Source organism: Crocodylus siamensis, chromosome 1 (assembly GCF_052110815.1).
Source record: "Crocodylus siamensis isolate JL-2025a chromosome 1, ASM5211081v1, whole genome shotgun sequence".
NCBI classification, from domain to species: Eukaryota; Metazoa; Chordata; order Crocodylia; family Crocodylidae; genus Crocodylus; species Crocodylus siamensis.
The window spans coordinates 299,460,206-299,481,580 of NC_143395.1; the positions used below are offsets into that span (position 1 = coordinate 299,460,206).

At 42.4% G+C, this 21,375-nt stretch overlaps 1 protein-coding gene across 2 annotated transcripts in view; it reads left to right on the top strand.

Annotated features, from left to right (window-relative positions):
• The first annotated feature begins 221 nt into the window (after positions 1-221).
• Positions 222-21,375, top strand: part of SLC9A2 (solute carrier family 9 member A2) — a 43,065-nt gene continuing 21,911 nt past the window's right edge. Inside the window, exons 1-3 of one of the 2 annotated variants that reach the window (XM_090020794.1) lie at positions 222-593; positions 6,501-6,964; positions 14,011-14,261. In XM_090020794.1, coding sequence (XP_089876920.1) covers positions 329-593; positions 6,501-6,964; positions 14,011-14,261 — 980 coding nt within the window. In that variant the 5' untranslated portion in view covers positions 222-328. The remainder of the gene's footprint in view (positions 594-6,500; positions 6,965-14,010; positions 14,262-21,375) is intronic. The other variant, XM_090020783.1, reaches the window with a different exon arrangement.

Here is a 21,375-nt window from a genome sequence, read left to right on the forward strand (position 1 = left end):
ACCGGCCATTGATGGTTACAAATGGGTCCTAAATGTCTTCCCGAGGACATGTGCTATGTGCATCCCCTTCTCAAAGCCTGATCCCGCCACGTGGAGACGGCGTGGCAGGTCGCAGGTGTTTTCCTTTAAACCCTCTCGTCTTTTGCCCCCCCGCCCGGGCGGGAGCGGCCGCGTGCCGGGCCCTGCGGCCCCGCCGCCGCCGCCGGCGCGGGGAGGGCCCAGGTGCGGAGGCGGCCGCAGGAGGAGGGGGAGGAGCGGCTGCAGCAGGTGCCGGCGCCGCCCGGGGAGAGGAGCCGGAGCCGGCGCCGGCGCCGGGGCAGGGAGCACCATGGGCTGCCGCCGCCGCCACCGCCTGCTCCCGCCGCTGCTGCTGCTGCTGCCGCTGCCGCTGCTGGCCCGGGCCGCGGAGCTCCGCGCTGCCCCCGCCGCCGCCGCCTCCTCGGCCCCTGCCGCGCTCCCGGCCACGGGCGGCGGCCCCCTGCAAACGCCGGCCGAGGACACGCGGCTGCATGTCTTCACGCTGGACTACCCGCACGTGCAGGTGCCCTTCGAGATCACCCTCTGGATCCTGCTGGCCTCGCTGGCCAAGATCGGTGAGTGCCCGGCCCGCGCTCCCGGCCGCCCCTGCAGCGCCTCGGCTCGCCCGGGCCTGGAGGGGCTCCCGGCGGGCCGGCTGCGCAATGACGGCGGGCGCGGGGCAGTGACTTAGCGGCGTGCTTTCAGCAGGGCTTGTGCCATCTCTGGCTACAGCTGCACAGCTATCAATATATGGCTGTGTTAGCCGTGACTGGGTATCCAGATGTAACTAGCCGTCTAATTATAACTAGACAGCAAGAAATGCATGGCTGTAGCTAACTAACTACATCTATATGTAACACACTGTATCTAGACAGCTAGAAATGCATGGCTGTAGTTAACTGTAACTGGCCATGCAGACATAATTCACTATCTAACTAGACATCTATAGGCCTGTCCTATTGCATTCTAATTGTCTACTCTGTTTTAGGCAGTCCTTTCACATTCAGGGATGTGAAGAGATGGACCTTTATAGAGTAACTAAATAATATAGGTAGGTAGATAATTTGGTTAGTGGCTTGCTTCCAGGAAAGTTTGTGCTACTTCTCTGTAACTCTATAACTATGTATGTATAGCTGTATCAAAGTATAACGTAGCTATATCTAACTAGTTATAATAGCCGTATCTAACTACAGTATATATGTCTGCTTGTATATGTATATGTATCTGTCCTGTTGCATTCTGATTGCTGCATTCTAGGCAGTCCTTTCACAGAAAGTAACATGAAGAGCTGAAGCTTTACAGACTAACTAAATAATGCAGATACTTAGATAGTTGGTAGATAAATAGCTAGATAATTTAGTGACTTGCTTTCAGGAAAGAAAGTGCTATATAGATAGATACTTATCTATATCTATAGATAGATATTTATCTATATCTTAGAGATATAGCGCTTGCTTTTCTTGCTTTGCCTACCCTACCTATCTATATTATTTAGTCTAATAAACATGCATCTTCACTTCACTTGCAGTAAAAGGGCAGCCTAGAGTAGGGTGTAGTGATTTAAAATGCAGTTGGTGGATGGATGGCACCAGTTTTCCTGAAAGCAAGCCATTAACTAAATTATCTATTTCCCTACCTATCTACCTACCTATATTAGTTAGTCTATAAAGGTAGATTTCTTCTCTTCACTTGCTGTGAATGGACAGCCTAGAGCAGAGTGTAGCTGTTAGAATGTAATAGCAGAGATGTAGATGGATTTAGAGAGAGATAGATATAGGTAAAGGTAGGACAAACTTTCCTGAAAGCAAGCCACTAATGAAGTTATCTACTCATCTTTCCATATTATGTACTTAGTGCATCTTTAAACTGACTTCAGACTAACTGGGCTAATTCCCTCTCTCTGCCTTTCTTTCCCACTGTTAAAACCTGGCACCCCCAGTCTATTATGAAGGAGAATCGATCAAGTGGCCCCTCACTCAAGAGTTCTGCTTTGGGTCCAGCTCTGCCTGCCAAGCAGGAAGAAACAGTGAAACTCCTAAGCAATTGTCTTCTCATAAATGGGGAAATCTATATTGCTGCATATTGTGCCTCTGATAGCTCATTTGGCAAATGCCCAGTTGGATATGAACCCCAGGGTGACTTGCTTTTGCTCTGACCTGGTCTCATTTTGCACTCTGTTGCTTTATTCAGTGAGAAACAAGCCATTGCAGAGTGGCTTTTCACTGTGATGGGTACAGTGAAAGCTGCTTGGATAAAGGATAACTCTTCGAAGAGTCCCTGAAAAAAAAAGCATTGGAGGGATTGTCTTTTATTGCTTGTTGGCGGGTAATTTGATGTTTTTGCATGCCTGTTGGCTAAGCAGAGAATTTGGGTTACTTCAAGCAAAGTGGTAAGAATGGAAAGATTTCTCTATTATTAGAAATTGTGCCAAGAATAGTTAAAGGAGATGTACACTTTAAATTATTTGATTACAAAATAAGAATAATGGCACTCAAAAAAACAAGGATTTCATTCATCCATGTGTGTTAATGTACAAATGGCATGCATCCCTTCAGCTTTGTTTCCCTGCATTCACACTTCTGTGTACTGCTGTATGTATTTTACATGCTCAGTTCCATGGCTTAAAGGAGTGGGGGACAAACCTGTTTTGGGGACAAACGTCATACCCTCCCTGAGTGCCACTCTGATTCCTTCCCCTTAACTGATCTGCTCAGGTGTCTGCTTCCTGCCCTGTGCTCCCTGCTTGATCTGATGCTCTGCTTTCTGCTCCCTGGCCTACCTACCGTTGCGCTGCCAGCCCCTTCCCCAATCTGCTGTATGCCACATGGAGGCTGCCCATACCACTTGTGGTACCCATGCTACAGGTTGGGTACCCCTGGCTTAAAATAACTGTACATGGCAGACAATTGTATAATCTACCTTCCTTGTTAAAGAAATGCACCTAAGAAAAAATTGTGGCAAGGGACTGATGGAAAACAAATGTAAATGTTTGACTACAGTAGTTTTCCAGTGCTACATCCTGGGAATAGTCCATAGAAATACAGCCTTGAGTAAGATAGAAAAGACATTCTTTCTTTCATGTGGGAAAAATTTGTATTGCATAGTGTCACTCTGTTCTGTATACCAGGAAGTTGTATTTTTATTTTTAAATTGAATTTTTATGACTTGCTAAAATAAAAATATGAATCTGGCAATGTAATGATTTGGAAAAGACAGGTTATTGATATGCTGTGTAAAAGCAGTAAGATGTTTTGTAAGCCAAGGCATATATTTAGCTGCTTATGTTTATATGTAGTTCTTGATGATGATCTTAACCTTGGAATAAAACTTTAGAAATAGAAGAAAAAAGATGCAGTTACTAGGTTTTGACTTCAAGTGCCTGATTTTTTGCATTGCACATCAATGAAAATTATGAACGCATATATTTAAATAATTAATTTAACTCCATATGTAATCATCACTTGTAAAACCTTATCATTCCACTTTTGAAACTGAAATATATAATGCCAAATTCTGAGTAGAAGCCATACAGTGGTGTTTGCAGAATCAGGACTGTATGTGCTTATCATATGGCATATGGATCGTTTTCTTGAAATCAGTTGGCCAGATTCTCAGCAGGTGCAAATTACTGTGGCTGTAATCACTTTAGGAGAGCACCAAAAAGGTGTCTGTGATTCATAGCCCCCAAACTCCCTTCTTCCGGCACTTAAGTGCCTAAGTTGTCCCTTTGGGTACATATGATTGGTTCAGGCACTCTATGAAAACATGGAGGAGACAGAAGCTACGGTGGTACTTACCTTGTACTTGTTGATGGTACTTACCATCACTAGGTGGTTAAAGCACTTGCTCAGAAGCCATACAATAATAGGGTTGGAAGGGACCTCAGGAGCCATACAATAATAGGGTTGGAAGGGACCTCAGGAGGTCACCTAATCTACCCCTCTATGACCCTGCTCAAAGCAGGTCCATCCCGGACTAAACCATCTCAGTCAAGTGTTTGTCTAACCTTTAAAGCTTCCAAGGATGGAGATCCCACCATCTCTTTCAGTAGCCTGCTTAACCACCCACAGTGAGAAAGTTCTTCCTAATATCCAACTTAAATTTCCCCTGCTGCCATTAAAGACCATTGCTTGTCCTGTTCCTCATGGCTGGAAAACATAGTTTATCTCCATCTTTCATATAGCTACCCTTCAGTAATTTGAAGATGTATTAAATACCTAATGAGTTTTCTTTTCTCCAGACCAAATTAACCTTACTTCTTTCAACCTTTCCTCACATGTCTTGCTTCCCTGGCCTCTCTAATCATTTTTGTTGCTTTTCACTGGACTCTTTCTAATGTCTTGATGTTTTTCTTGAAGTGTGATGGCCAAAACTGGACACAGTACTGCAGGTTAGGCCTCACCAGTGTTGAACAGAACAGGAGAATCATTTCTTTGTATCTTCAAGAGATGCTTCTATTAATATAACACAGTGGGTGCATCTACATGTGTCATTAAGCCAATGCAATAAATTCTGATGCAGTTTATGCCAGTCGGCTGCTTCTGGGGACAGCATCTACAGGTGTGCCTGGGACCACAGCAGTCTGAGCTGAGGCAGAGAACCTCTGGGCTGGCAAAGGGCACAAGGGGTCAGCCCTGGGCTCTGGATGGCAGCATTGGGTGGCGGAGGGGCTGGCTGGGGCATGAGGGTGCTAAAGTGCAGGGGTAGGCACATGCAACCCCCACACTTTAGCACCCTCATGCTGCCAGCCAGCCCGTCACCATCTACATATGCATTTCATTGGCATTAAGTCCTCTGCTGTAAGATAGTATTGTCAGGAACAGTACTATCTGATGGTGGAATTCATTAATTTACTGTGCCCTAATACTGGTGCATGTATAGATGGTGATGCTTTACTGTGCAGCAAATTAGTCAACTGCAGTAAAGTGCATGTGTAGATGCACCCAGCATGCTGTTCCTTTTTTTTTTTTTTTCCAGGAACAATTTAGGCCTTTAAGTGTAGGCAGAAAGAGGTTTAGATCTGAATCCCAGTATCTCTTGAATTAGGTGCTTAAATCTGCAAAAGGAGGCAGGATTTCAGATATGCCCACTTCTTATAAGTGATGCTTTGTTTAGCTCGCTTCCTGCTGTAAATCCCGTTCTGCAGTGGCTAGATTTCCTTGTTCATTGCATAGGGAATTTAGGTGCCTAACCCAGTATTGTGAATTGTACTTCGGAACTGGACACCTCAAAGTTAGGTGTGGCAACACAGCGTTACCACACCTCAGTCCTTTTATGGACTAAGTAACTTGCGATAGCTCAAGCTCATAAAATATGAACAAGTTTAACACCTCTCATTGTGCATGAACAATCTTTCACGAACCTAGAGGCCAAGCATAGTAAGCTACTGTAAATATTTTTACTAGAGTTGGCTGGAACATCTTTAAATAAAGGCATTTTCAACTTCAGTAAGACGGTTTGTTTTGAATTGTTTCACAGAATCACATTGATCCCACTAAAGTTTGTATCTACAAAGTTTCTGAAGTCTTGGTGGGCTTCTGCAGGCCAGGTTAACGGAGAGAGAGAGTGTACAGAATTGGACATCTGAAACTTTTAAACAAGAATTAGATGCTTCAGGGAAATACAGTCAAAACCATTAAAAAAAATCTTCATTTAAATGTGAACTGAAAACAGTTTTTAGACATCAGAGGATTGTTATGAATGGCTGTTGTTCTCTGGTCTTATTATTTATCCTGCATGGTGGTTTTACAAATGTGTTGTGCTGCTAAAATAGTGATGGACTCTAAGCTGTATATAACCTCCTTTTGGGCCCTTAGATATGACACTAACACTGCATTCTTCTATCCGGGATATATCTTGTGTGCCATGGACTTGGAGGTATGTTGGGAGTTCTTACTCTCCCTAATTTCATAGGCAATCTGACCCAAAGCCTTAGTGGCTTGGATGAAAGCCAGCAAGCTTTGAGGAACTAAGGGAATGTTTTTGCTGTGTGATACTTTGGTGGAGAAGAATACCATGGCCCGTCATTCTTATTATTTTAAAAACTCTTTTGTGTTGGAGCTTAAACTTCCTTAAACAATATTCCTTTTGAAAATCAGGCCTTTTTTTTTAACAGTTGTTTCAAATTATTGCCGTTGTCAAATATTTCAATTTGCACGACAATTTAATTAAAAAACCCCTGAATAAACCATAAAGAATGTTGAAAAGGTTTTTGAAAATGTTTTTGTCTATTTTTATTTCATTATGATGTAATATTTATATTCATCATAAAAATGAAGAAAAATTATATCCAATTAAAAATATAGAGGTATATTGAAATTAATAATAGGTATAGGTATACTGGAGCACATGTAAAGACACTGAAAGTTACTTTGTGAATCCTGTTTTTTTGGTGTAAAAACTAAGATAACAAAAACGAAGATAATTTTTGGATTCCACACACATACTTTTTTCATTTTCTTTTGTTTGACTTCCCCTTGAAGGCTTTCATCTCTATCACAAGTTGCCCTCGGTAGTACCTGAAAGTTGCCTGCTTATTTTGGTTGGACTTCTACTGGGTGGAATTATTTTTGGAGCAGAGGAAAAGTCCCCACCTGCAATGAAGAGTGATGTTTTCTTTTTGTATCTCCTTCCTCCAATTGTACTCGATGCAGGATATTTTATGCCAACTCGTCTTTTCTTTGAGAACTTTGGTACTATAATGTTGTATGCTGTAGTGGGCACACTCTGGAATGCTATCGGGATTGGGGTTTCCCTCTTTGGAATTTGCCAGATTCAAGTATTCGGCTTGACTGATATCACATTGCTGCAGTGTTTGCTCTTTGGAAGCTTAATTTCAGCTGTGGATCCCGTGGCAGTGCTGGCTGTTTTTGAAAATATTCATGTCAATGAACAGCTTTACATCCTAGTGTTTGGAGAGTCTCTGTTGAATGATGCTGTAACAGTGGTAAGTTACTTTCACAAACCTTCATTTTATTGAGTACTTGACTGAATACTATTGTGCTATATTTTTTTTTCTGGCTGGTTGTCAGAGTTTACTGAAAACCAAAACTACGGAGTTGCATTATTCAGTAATTTCACTATCCAAAATCTTCAGTCTTCAGAGTATCTTTGGACTCCTAAGCGTAATTTATAAGATTTCCTCCGATGCAGAAATGCGTGTTGTATCCAGCATGGATTCCCTGGCATACCCCAGAAAGTGTACAAATCAAATAAAGACCACAAACTTGGGTTTTTATTAATGTGTATTTGATGTGGGCCCCTGTCCAATAACATATGCACTAAGGTCACCAAGTTATTTACCATAAGCTGCCAACAAGCCATCAGATAGTATTTTTGATCACTAACTAGCAGAGCCTGGATTCAGCTGTTCACCTGATGATGACACCAGGCAAAGATGGTTTAGCATTTTCCTGAGCTATCCATTACCTTTGTGCAAACCTGTTTTCATCATATCTGAAATATTATCATAAGACATTGTTGCCCAACATAAAATTCTTACCCATGAATTAATTACCTGCTGTCATGATTCCTGTAATAACCTATTTTGTGATCAGTAATTCCTTATATTTTAAGGGCTGCAGAATTTCAAGAAAGGGCTATAGAGCTTTTCCTCATTGGTTTTTTTGGGGCGGGGGGGGGGTTGTTTTGTTTTGTTCATCTCTTAATGCAGAATTGCCCTCAAGGTTTTTAGACTTTCAAGGACATTCTTTAATCTACCTGACTGACTTCATGCTGCTCAATATGGTCCTTCAGTATTGGCCACATTTTCCTTTCGTTTCTATGATTTTCCAATTGGGTTTTCCATTTAACACCTGACAATTTACCTGATTCTGCCCCCGGTCAAGGTACTGAATCGTGTCTATTTTTTAAAGCTTGTCTCAGAACCTTCTTCTTCTGGGTAGCTTATGCCTGATCTATCTCTTTTCCCCTTGGTAGTAGTCTGTATTGCAGCTGGTCAAGCATGGTACTGCAAAAACAAATGTGAAATTATTGTTTGAATTTTAAATTATTCTTCAGGTCTTTATGCTAATAAGGACACTGAGGTTCTTACACAGGCGGGCATTGCAAGCATCCTCACACTGTTGATGAAATCACAGGTGAGATGGGCAGGCCATGTCACCAGGATGTCAGATGAACAACTGCCAAAGATCTTTTACAGTGAGCTAAAGGGAGGAAAGTGCTCTCAGGGTGGCCAGAAGAAATGCTTCAAGGACTCCCATGAGTCATCCTTGATACATTTCAACATTGACCCAAAGTCTTGGGAAGATCTTGCTCATGATTATGCCACCTGGCAAAGCCTCATCCATATTGGAGCTACCATCTCTGTCTTAGAAATGCTGAGGCAGAGCAGAAGCACAAACACGTAAATCTTGCAACAGCAGCATATCCGCTGTTGATCAAACAACCCAAAGTGACATCTCTTGCACAGTATACCATAGACGGTTCAAAGCACAAATTGGCCTGATCAACTGTTCGCTTTTTCACCGAAACCAAACCAACCAGATGTCACGGTCATCTTTGAATTTGAAGGACTAACAACAAAAACTGATAAGAAGCCTTCTCACTGTATGTTTAGTATTTGTTCTTTGATCAAAGTAATGATGCTTACTCCCAACTAGTATTTTGTATATACAGTGGGCTGACAGTTCTGTTTCCATAATGCACATCTTTCATGCAGATTTTGTAATTGCTGTTTTGCTTTTAAAGAGATGAGTAAATCATTGATATTTTGTCCTGTTTGGGGCACACTTCCTGGATTCTGTTGGACTCATTTCAGCAGATGTGCTGATCATGCATTCACCTTTTATGGCTGTTTGGCCAGGTAGTGGAAGTTGATAGTCAGTTCAGTTCCATTTCATAGGTACTTTTGGAAGATTCTCAGCTAATTAGCAGAAAACCTAATAACTACCACAAATTAACATCAGCCCAGTCATGGCTAGTGTTGTAATTCTGCCTTTCAAAAATTGCTTCATTTTTTTTTTTTTTTTTTAACTTTGAAAAATAATGCCGGTGATTGAATTTTGGTTGTACTAGCAGACTTTGGTAGAACAGAGAGAGATTGTGGATAATTAGCACTATGATCTGTCACTGTTTGGTTGAGCCAGTATACTTTCAAGCCTCTCGCCCCCCACAGTCTCCACCATAAAGTAAAACATATTTTTGCTGTCTTCCAGGATACCATTCCGTAACCAAATTACCAGTAAAGGGAGTTGTGAAGGGTAGTCGACCTCATCCAGCTCCTGTAGTTTTGCTCCCAGATGGGACCAAAAATGACTGTTGACTGCTGGCATTTGATAGGGAGGTGGAATGTCAAGAGTCTAAAAAGCGAGTGAGGATCTCTGTAGAATAGTGGCTGAAGATATGTTGTCTGATGTAGTCTCTTACCATGTAAGTGAGCTCCACTAACAACAATGGTTGATCAGAAGCAAGCAATAATCCATCATATCTTTTAATAAATGGCATAAAAAGCCAAATGGTTCATTGCTGCTCGGTCTTTCTACTTGCCGCTGCCTCACTGTCCTTAATGAACATATTCATGAAAATCAGCCAAGGGTTTTCCCACCCAATAAAACCAGTTAACCAGCTTCTTTTAAAAGATCGAATATTGCTTGCCTTCCCACCAGCCCAGACACTACAGCTTTTGGTCTTGACAAGAATGCTCTGCTTTCATCACTGTGCAACTAAGGTGCTTCCCAGTAAATTTCAGAAGGATTTAAGCCAGTGGTTTTCAACCCTTTTTCATTTGCAGAACCCATATGGAAATTTTTGAATGGAGGTGTCTGATCACCCTTTAAATTGTAAATGCAGGTATTCACATACTTTTGATTGATCATAGTCATCTTTTGTAGGCCCCATAAGCATAGTTTGCAGACCCCTGGGGGTCTGCGGACCACAGGTTGATAACCACTAATTTAAGCCATGGCTACTCCATTTTGGCTGTGCCACGCTTGTACAGTGAGCTCTGAGAGCAGTGCCTGGTCAGTGCAAGCTCCTACCAGAGCTCTGCATGAGCAGGGTGCTCTGTACTCACCAGCTGACCAGGGCAGGGTCTGGCCACCTCTGCTGTTGCATGGCTTCAGAGTCCAGGTGGCGAATAATACTGTTGTTCTCCCTTTTGCTCACCCCTTTCCTGCTGAATTCAGCAGGTGGGGAAAGGAGGGGATGAGCGGCAGCTGCAGTACTTACTTCTATGTGAAGGCAAGGATCCAGACGCACCCTGTGGTAAGAGCTTATGTATATCAGAACCAAAAGGTGGGTTGTGTCTGTGCCACTGCACCCCTCCTGGATCTGTCTCTGGTGTAAATGAAGTCTTACATAAGATTAAGGTCAGGGCCAGTGCAGCATGGCAATGTGCAATTTGATCGCTGTTACAGAGGAGAGCATTGTGTTGTTAATGCAAAGCATTTATGATAATAAGGCAAAGGCTTGTTGAGAATTTTGTACTGGGACTGTGTCAGAAGAAGCTGAATCCATTCTGACAATTTGTAGGGTGCAAGTTTTTGTGTAATGCTAGGCAGATGTGTTACTGGAAAACTTGCATATTGGTATGGGGATGCTTCATGTTCATAATGAGTTGAGTAGGTCAAAAACATGTTTCTCTATGGGTTTATATCAGTGGCCTTCAGGGCACCATGTCTCAGTTATGTGCCATATATAATATTTTATAGGCTTTGAAAATATAAAAGGGGCCTTTTAAATTTTAATTTAAAGACATCTCCTGCTCTGTTAAATAACAGTGAGCCATATTTTGAGTTCTGTGTAAGTGTAAGAAGCCATGCAGGGGTCTAAACTGCTCTTCTTGTTTGCTCCGAAGCAATAGTGTGTGGCATCTCTGTCTACTCTACTGCACAGCATATATTAATATAGAAACAGGAGCAAGGAAGTGGTGTAACCATTGGGTCTTTTTTTTTATGTAGATGGTAGATGGGATTGCACAGTTGAAGACATCTACGTTCTTCCTGGTGGCTTTTATTTTAGCAAAAGGATCATTGTTTATGCAATTTGTTACTACTTCTCGACTCAGCCTTTCTGTAAAGAAAATTTAAACTTGGCTGTGACATTGTTAGACTCAATGTAGCCATTTTTTCACTTGTTATATATTTTTTAATTTTGTCATTCAGTTCTTCTCTTTCATTTGGCCAGATGGATCCTTAATCAAACAATAGGCCAAATCTTATGGTCCTTGAGTAAATATAAACCAGCATGCTATCCTGGCAAATCTGAGCTAGTCACAGAACAAGCAGCTAAATTGTTAGTGCAATACAAATACAGGTAAGATACCCATATAAAAATAGCATTGCTAATGTAAAAACTTTATTCAGTTTAATAAAAAAAAAATTAGAGAGAGGAATAAAAAGCTTCTGTGTAAAAGTTCCATATTGGCTACACGGTGTGCTGCTGAGGTTGTAACTTATTGTGAACATTATTGGTTCAGCTTTCAGACTTTGTGAACTATCTAGATTTTATAGCATGTGTGGGTGGCCTTCAAATTGTGTTGTAAGAGTAGCTAATTTTATTCTATAAATCTTGTGTCTTTTAGAGTAGCTGGAATATTGGATGTTACTGAAATGTAATGCATACCATATACCATTCTTCATCCTGTATAAAACTGGAATGGGGGCCTGATTAGGAAAGCATAAAAGCACAAATCTAAATTTAACATTTTAATATTCTCCTTTTTATAAAAATACCATTAGTTTGGTACCTTGGGGAAAAAAGATATAAGTGTTCCATTTAATGTTGTCAGAAATGTAATGAGTCGTTATCATACAATCAGCACCAACATGTGACATGAGTAAAAACAGACATAGTATCAGCTAACAACAAGAGGTATTTTATTTGTCATCTTAATGCACATCTGTATTGGAAAAGTAAATACTCTGACTATCATCAAAAGAGAAATGCGCATATTTACTGTATTTACTTAATTCCAAGATGAGGTCCCTCCTCTCCAGTTGGCATGGGGGGAAAAAAAATCCCTCATCTTATAATTGCGTATAAAGAAATCTCACTAAATACATTGTTTATCATTAAACTGCTGCCAAAAGCAGTATATGCTCAGCAATTAGAACCAACTACTAAGTTGATTAAATGCAGCCAACACTGAGCATGACTCCAAAACACATGGGCCCCATTGAGCAGACATGCTGATGGGAATCCTTTTTTTTATGGCACTTAACAAAAAAAAAAAATAGGTGGGTGTTCCCTCCACAGAGAACTGGCACCAGGTCTGGAGATACTGCAATACCAGGGCAAATGCTAGCCCTGACACCCTCCTCTTGGTACCAGAAATGCTTGGTCTTGGCCAAAAGGGTGAGATGCTGATAGGAACCTTTTTTTGTGGCCCTTAAAAAAGAAACAGGCTGGTGTTCCCTCCATAGGAAACTCACACTGGTCCTGGAGGCACTGAAATACCTTGGAGGGCCACAGCAGAATCGGTTCTGACAACTCCTCGGTGCCAAAAATGCTGTATTTGCTCTTAGTTAAAGGCTGAGATACTGATGGGAATTTACCATAAAAATAGGTTGGTGCAGCTCATCTGCCTAAATTACATGGTATTTCCCATTAAGCACAGTCCCTGTCACTGTTATCTCTTTCAAGTCATGGTGAGCCACAATATTGCACACTCAGAATCCCTCTGTCGGCTCCTCTCTCAGCCTGGCGCACATGATTAGTGTTGGCCTCACTCTCCATGAGGTGAAGCTGTACTAGGTTGCCCTGTGCCTCATCTGCAGTTAAATTTTTGAAGCATCCCAGGACTTGTAACAAGAACACATGACTCATGAGTGGGGGCTGATTAGTACATGGATCCTTTGTGGGGGTATCTGGAATATACGCAGATACTGAGTAGTGCTGAGTTGTGGGGTCACCATGGAGGGTGGGGCCATATTAATCATATATGCCAGGTTGAGAGCGGGCAGGACAGAAGGATTCTGTGTATGCAGTGTTGTGGCTTGACTAGCCCAGCAAACTATGTGGTAAATCATGAGCTGTCTAGGTTTGGATTAATATCATGCATAGTCTACCTGACAGAGGAGAAACTATAATCTTAGCCTTTTGGCTAAGATAAAACAAGACTGGGAGCATCTGAACCCCAAGGCCTCCAGGACTGGGGCTTGTAGGTAGGATCCCTACCTGGATTTCCGGGGAGTATCTAAAACCCCACACCAATGGGTCTGAGAGGGAGGGTACATGCTCAGTGGCAGAGCCATACAGACTTGATGATTGAGCTCTGTTCAGTCAAATTTTTAACCTTGACTATTGGGGTTTGCCCACTTTGAATCTAGAACTGGAACTGATTTGGCCTTTGAAATGAAATATATATAATATTAGATTGCCAAAGTACTGCTCAAAATTGTGTTTATGAAATACTTGTCTTTAAAACTTGCAGCAGCTTAAAAAGGTAACATGCATCAATTCTGGATGAACTAAGTCTATGGTTACTATATGCAAATTGCTAGAGCCATGGTTAATTTCAAGGGTTTTTTTTTTTTTTGTTAAATGTTCTCTTCACCTTCACGTTCTCGGGGAGAGCAGGGTCAGACAATATTGGGAGGAGGAAGAGACTGCCAGGGGAAAAAGTTTATGGGAAGTAGAGAGCAAATGGCTACCTGATCCTTCAGATTTATTTTTCCTGTTGTAGCAGTGGGTGGGGGACAAATTCAAGGCAAATCTCCAATTATGAGGTTCTATACTTGGAAAATTGTAACGCATACATACATTTTTCACATAAAATCTAATTAGTGTGATGTCATCTTATGATCAGGGCAATCTGTTGTTCAAATAGATATTGTAAGTTGGTTGTAGAATGTCTGGAGGTCTATGGATAACAAATATTAAAGAGGAATACTAAATACTTAGTAGATTTCAAAACTGAATTCAGGGCAGGGACAAAAAAAAAAAAAAGTTCCACATTAAAATGTAGGCAGACTGCTGCTGAGGGAACTGCTGAAGGATTCTGAGATGTAATGCACTTTCTTTTTTCCATAGGTGCTGTACAATCTGTTCAAGTCTTTCTGCCAGATGCGCACAATTGAGACCATTGATGTATTTGCTGGAATCGCTAACTTCTTTGTAGTGGGGATTGGTGGAGTGCTGATTGGAATCCTCCTGGGATTTGTAGCAGCATTTACTACCCGTTTCACTCATAAAATCCGAGTTATTGAGCCGCTCTTTGTCTTCCTGTACAGTTACTTGTCATACATAACGGCTGAAATGTTTCACCTCTCTGGCATCATGGCGTAAGTACCCCCAGAGGATGCTTTAGTAATAAGAAAAACAGAAAATGAGAATGCAAAACTAGTCTTCAATGGGGATCAGATATTGCAAACTTTTTCTTACACTGAGTAATATTCCATCACTTGAATAGTGCACTGATTGTGTCCAGTTAAAGGCATGATGGGATCTGATCCACAGGCCCAACAATTGCTCTGCCTGCCGTGTCACGCATGCTTGGCAGGATGCACGGTTTTGGGATTGGGGATTAGATCCCAGTTACACCTTACTTGTTGGTACAGAGGGAGCTGGGATAATGAATGCAGGTTCCCCCTGCACTCACAATTTTTAAAGGCTGGGTGCCTGACAGCCAGCTGATTTGTCAGCTGGGACTGCACTGAGATCTGTAACTAACCCAAATGCAGTCACTTTCCCCAGCTGACGGTCGGTTAACTGTCAAAACCCTAGCTGAGCTGCACACAGTTTTTACAGGTCTTGGGGCATGGGGACCCCTGAAGAAACCAAATCCCAGGATTCCCGTGCACCAGTATGATTAAAAACCATGTGTGCAGCCTAGCTGGGGTAAACATATGTTTCTTACAGGTCCTGATCCCAGGCTTCTGAAATGCTGGCATAAGTAAAAGGTGTGAATGCAGCCCATCAGGACTGCACACCTGGTACTTTTAGGTCCCTATGCACAGGGACCCCAGGATCTGGGAGCTTCTCCCTGATCCCATGTCCTATTGCACTGGGATCTTTAAAAACTACTGACATTCTCAGTGCATAGGGATCTTGGGATTGAAGAGAGGCTCCTTGATCCTTGGGTCTCTGGGTGCTGGAAACGTCAGAAAACCATGTATATAGTTCAGCTGCACACATGGTTTTCAGATTTCATAGATGTTAGGGCTGGAAGGGACCTCGGAAGATCATTGAGTCCAGTCCCCCGCCCAAAGGGCAGGAAGTCAGCTGGGTTTATAGAATCCCAGCAAGATAAGCATCCAATTTGCTCTTGGATGTCTGGGGTATAGAGAGCCCAAGATCGGGAAGGCACCCCCTGATGTCAGGCACACTGCATCTCCCTGCCATGACTCCCCTGTCTCCCTGTGGGAGAAGGGTATGGGTCTTGGGTCCAAGAACTGGTTCTGCCCCCAACCCAGTGGGGTAGGGGACATCTATATCATGGACCTTGGGGCTGTCTCAGGCTGGATCCTGACACTCAGTTGAGTGTTGGGATCTGTCATGGGCCAGCCCAGAGCTGGAGTTGTTATATATTCTGCAGAATCTAGCCCTAAAGTAAACTTCTCAGTTTGACTTTTGGTGAATAGGTCTGTGTATATCTGTACTGGGATATGTGTTTATACCGTGTGTGTGCATACTCTATGTGGTGTATATATACATAATTTAGTTGTATGTAAAATAATATTTTCGTGTTACTTTTCATAACAGTATGATTGTATTCAACTGAAATCCTGCAGTTAGAAAAACAAAATCTGTGTTTGAGGCATTATCTCAGTTTTAGAAAAGACAGCCACGACAGCTATTTAGATAGCTTATTTTGATTCCAGACAATTATATATGGCAACCTGAACCTTCCTTAATATCTGTGCATTGTTCTAGTGGCGAATATGATGCAATTAGGATTTAGAATTATTAACATTTTAATGAAAACTTAGATTCTAGAAGTTGCTTGTTAATCTCTCTCACACTTGGTGAAACCTCTTTTGGTAACTTAAAACATTTTTCATCATCTGATTGAAGACAAAACTGCTTACTTTGTATTGCTGGCATGTTGATTTAATTTCCTCCAGATCACAGACATAATATAATTAGAAAAACACTCCTAATTATTTAAGTTAACGTTACCAAACCTAACTCTTTCCTGCTTTCTCCAGCCCCTTAGGCTACCAGAAGGCCACTAGAAGTTAGGGGGCACAGTGGGGTTTGTGGCAGACACCACCACCCCTATGATTAGCTACAGACTTTAGGGTCTCCGAGCACCAGTAGACATGGCAGCTGGAGGGGGAGTGAGGGCTGATACCATGCCAATTGTCCTCCGCCTGCTTCATCTGTCCCACTATTATAGTATTGCCCCGGCTAGGCTTTTATCACATGCCCTGTGCTGGAGCCAGAACTGCTACCACAGCATGGCAGGGGCTGGAGCTACCTCCACATATTCTGGTTTGAAGCTGGTGCTGCTACTTCCTCATGCTTCAGGATAGGAGCCCTGTGATCCAGATTTGGACCTCCCTACAAGATGAGTTTGATACCTCTGACTTAAGTTATATAAGAACAGGAGCATACTACAAAAGAAGTAGTGGAAGGTATTTTAATAGAAATAAGGAGTTAAGGGTTACACAGGCTTCTTTCTGTGCCATGAACCTAAATATAGTAATACATGAATCCAGTTTGACCCAGCTCTGCAATGTCCCATCCTTTCCCTTTGCTGCTATTCATAGCATCTATGTGTTCTCCAGTTTCCTCCTGTCCTTAGTCAAATGTCACTGATGACTTATGATTAATTATATACTTAAAGGGCTTCTAAACCAAAAAGTGCTGGTTAAACTCTACAGGGAATAATAGTTGTTTGTATAAAAATATTGAATTGGACACTGAGCCAAATGTAAGATCAACAAAGGACACTAGGGCTACTAGTGTGTAACTGGGACCTGTACCTCGGTGCAAAATAATAATGAAAATACAGAAATATGTATACCTCTTACTTTTTGCTCTTGACAGTCCTAGGGTCAAAATGCAATAGGCTCCACTTTGGGTCTGAAGAAATGGAGAAAAACACTAAGCTTTTATCCTCTACTCCCACTAAAAATTTATCTTTCCACGTATCTTGTGTGCATTTTTACTCTAAGCTTATACTTGTAATATTTCTTACTAGATTGTGAACTAAAGAAAAATATGCAACTCTGTGTCATGCTGTGCCAATATTATACTTGGTTATTTCCTGGAATAAATTAATACGATCATTTATAGCTCAGCCTCTGGGTCATGATGACCACACATGGGAGAGGGAAGGGACTGGAATGCTCTCCCCTCTCCCTCTCTCATTTCTTTTGCCTGTATGATCTATTCAGACCTTGAATCTGACTGGGCAAGTGTTAGGTAGGCATTGTGTGCCTGTTATCTCTCCATATAGATGATCAGGGTGCAGTGCAGTCGAGTAGTGCTCCAGAGTTTGGGCAAAGGCAGATACTTATTCTACCATTTAATACACAGTATGGGATTTACTGTATTGAAAACAAAACTTTAAAGGCAGGTTTTGATGTTCATTCCTGATGTATTTTGTCATCGCAAACAGATGTCACTAAATGTTAGAGAGATATGGATTCAGTCCCAGTGCAGTGCAGTGCAGTACTTGAAAGAAAGGATAAACCTAGGTCACCTTTTACCATAAAGAAAGCGCAAACCTAGGTCATCTCTTGACCATGTCTGGTTATTGTCCATCCAGATAGACGTTACAACGTGCCATATTTTTCTCACATCTGTATAAGCAGCTGTGGACATTGGTGTCAGAAGCACACTGGCCAAGTTCACCGATGCCCCGAAGTTTTTAGTGTCATAGCGTCCACACCTGAGGATAGGCTAGTGATCCAGGCTGACTTGGATAAGCTTAGTAAGTGGGTGGATATAAGCCTGATGGAGGGGGGAAAAACCCCACAGCACGCTTATAGGCTTGGCAGTAGTACACTCGCTAGTGCCACGACTGAAAGAGACTTGGGGGTCGTGATTGACTACAAGGTGAACATGAGCCACCAATGTGATGTCACAGCTGGTAAAGCAAATAAAACTTTGGCTTGCATCCATAGATGCTTCTCAAGTAAATCTAAGGATGTCATCCTTCTGCTGTACTTGGACTTGGTGAGGTTGCAGATGGAGTACTGCATCCAATTCTGGGTTCCACAATTCAAGAAAGATGTGGAGAAGCTTGAGAGAGTCCAAAGGAGAGCCACACGCATGATCAGAGTGCAAGAGAACAGGCCTTATGATGAGAGACTGAGAGCCATGGGACTTTTCAGCCTGAAAAAGCACAGGCTCAGGGGTGACCTGGTGGCTGCCTATAAGTACATAAGGAGGGTGCATCAGAATCTGGGGGAAAGTCTGTTCACCAGAGTGCCCCAAGAGATAATAAGGGCCAATGGTCATAAACCCCTCTGTGACTGTTTTAGGCTGGACACAAGGAAAAAATTCTTTATGGTCTGAGCCCCCAAGGCTTGGAATGGACTCCCTCCAGAGGTGGTGCTAGCACCTACTCTGGACTCTTTCAAGAAATGTTTGGATGCTTATCTTGCTGGGATCCTTTGACCCTAGCTGACTTCCTGCCCCTGGGGCAGTGGGCTGGACTTGATGATCTTCAAGGTCCCTTCCAGCCGTAATGTCTATGGAATCTATGAAACATATGAAATGCACCTTTCTCCCAAAAAATCACTTGCCAAAATTAGGGCACGCATTAAGCAGGGGAAGCTTATTTCCTGACCAGGATAGAAGCACCCTGCTTCGATTACTGCTCCACAGTGCAGCAGCTGTTGCATTGCTATTCAGGCAGCTGAGGAAGTTAGTTAACTTAATGGCTCAATGTTCTTCACTCTAGTGGTGTTAATGATCATCTCTCCTTTTGATGGTCTGAATGTTCCACTAATTAAGTTAACTTTTTTTAGGGGAATTTTGCTGTCTCCTAGCTGTTCCCTGTCTCTCTCTTAGCATTTCATAGAGAAAGAGTCTCTATGAAATTCTAGAGCCACCAGTATTAAGCAATGGTTTGGGTTTCAGTTTTAGTTGGTCAGGAAAGGTGAGTAAGTCTAAGATTAGGCTCCATCCTTGCTCTATGCAGCCATAACTCTGCCTTTCAAAAACAAGGTGTGTATTATATTTTGGAGCATGTTGTATGTGAGAAAATATGTTATTAAACTGTTTTAAAATGTGTTATTTGGAAAAGTGAGAACTGACTAGAAAATGAGGAGTTTGTAATGTCATTGGTGTAAAAGTCTTGGATCCTAGCAGCCTGAGAAAAGGTAAGTAACCTGTCTGAACAATAAATGAGACTTGCATGGGCTGCAAGCAAATTACTGTACCAGTGGAAGTAAAAGGATTTATGCAATTGCTGACAATGACATTTTCTTTCCAACAGAATTCAGGGATTACTTTCAAGAAAATTATTTCTTTTTTATTTTCTGAAACATGGGTTTCCATGTATCCTAGGCAGTTCTCAGTTCTGAATTTCTGAAACTTGGCTCTCATTTACCTGGATGGAAGAAAATTTAGAAATTTAGAAGTCATGATTCCAATAGATTATAGGAAAGGAAAATGTAGTATTATCAAACAATCAATATATATCCACCATTTCCCTTTTACTTGTGTGCAACTGAAAAATTACTGGCAGCTGACAAAATAGGTGGTGGGGGTGATGGGGAAATGATTTCAAGCAAAATCTGGATTATTTCCTTAGGTATGTAATTTGGACATACCTGGTCCTAGAAAGGTGATTCAGAGAAACAGGGTTAGTTGTCTGTGTTCCCTGTATAGCCAGTGGTTAGAAGGAGAATTAAGTTTCTGTTAGTTAGAAGGGGAGTCAGAGTGACCAGATGCTGAGGAGTAAGTCAATAAAAACTGACCAAATACAAAGTGCTCTGCAGAGGGTTGTATTAGGGCTGTGTGAAATGAGGCCTATTTGATTCGGATTCAGCCCAAATCAGGGACAGTGATTTGATCCATTGATTTGGATCGCTGTCCCCGATTTGATCTGGCTGAATCAAAATCTGATGATTCAACGCTGATTCAGCGAATCAGTGATTCAGACACAGGCACAGCTTCACAAGTTTTTTTTTTCTACATACCTTGAGATACCAGGTGTGACTCGTGAATGCAGCGATGCTGGGGCAGATGGAGCGTCCAACAGCAGCTCTCCAGCATGCTCGGCAGCAAACCCAGAAGTGGACCAGAATTACTTCTGGTCCACTTCTGAGTCTGCTGGGGAGTGCACTGGGCCTGTGCCTCCATGGCTCAACAATCGGCCGCAGGGGGACCCTGGGTGCCCCCCCAGACCCAGGAGGCACCAGTCACCAAGCTGGGGGTGTGGGGAGCCCCACAGCATGCTCCTCAGTGGACCTGGACATGCTTCTGGTCCACTTCCGGGTCTGCTGCTGAGTCTCTGGGGAGCCCCCCATGCTTCTGTGGGACATTTGCATCTGCCCCAGCACCACAGCATTCAGAGCCCTTGCTATCTAGAGGTATGTAGAAAAAACATTTAAAGCAGTATCTATGTCCAAATGGCCGAGTCTGTCTGAATCTCTCCAAATCGATTCGTTGAGATTAAAAGGTCCTCTTATTCAATTTGGATTTGGAGATTCAGCTACTGAATTGGGCTAAATCTCCACTGAATCGAATCAGGGACTGAAGCTTTGCACAGCCCTAGTATCTATGGGTATAGACACGCATACATTTGGAGCCATTATGGAAGGGGAATATTTCAAAAGGGCAGCAGCTGTTACATTGTAATTGTTATTTAAGCGCTGGATAAAGTGTTGACTGGAGATGCAGACCTCTGAGGTGTTGGTAGTGCCTCCTACTTTCACTTGATGTTTCATTGTTTAGATTACCCAACAAGTTCCAGGGTTTCCTCGACCTGAGGGGATTCAAACCCACCGGGCTATAAAATCAGTGGGATGGGTGTACCCTCCACTCTTTCTCTTGAAGCTGAGAAAGTATGCGTCAAAGAATGTACAAAACAGGGCCAGAAAGACAGCAAGAAATAGGGAGCTTGAATCTGTAAGCTGGGGATAAAGACATTAATATAGCAGAAGGGTGTTCCTGTTTCTTGTCTTAGCACCCAGGGTTATTTGTGTCTCTTATCAAATGATCACATGGATCACCTTCTACCCCTGCTACTGAAGCTCGGTCAATATGGAGAAAGAAATGCAAGAATCACCCACCTGACTCTTCTGTGGTTTGGTGGTTAGGGTAGTCTTGAGAGGTGAAAGATGTGGTTTTTTGAGTCCCTCCAGACCAAGCTTAGCCTGTCACCCAGGGCTCCCACGTTCGAACAAGTTCACCTGCTAGATTTATTTTTTCTATAATAGTGGCTGTGGAGCTACCACCCCTATTTTGAGTGAAAGTGACTATGGATCTGATGGC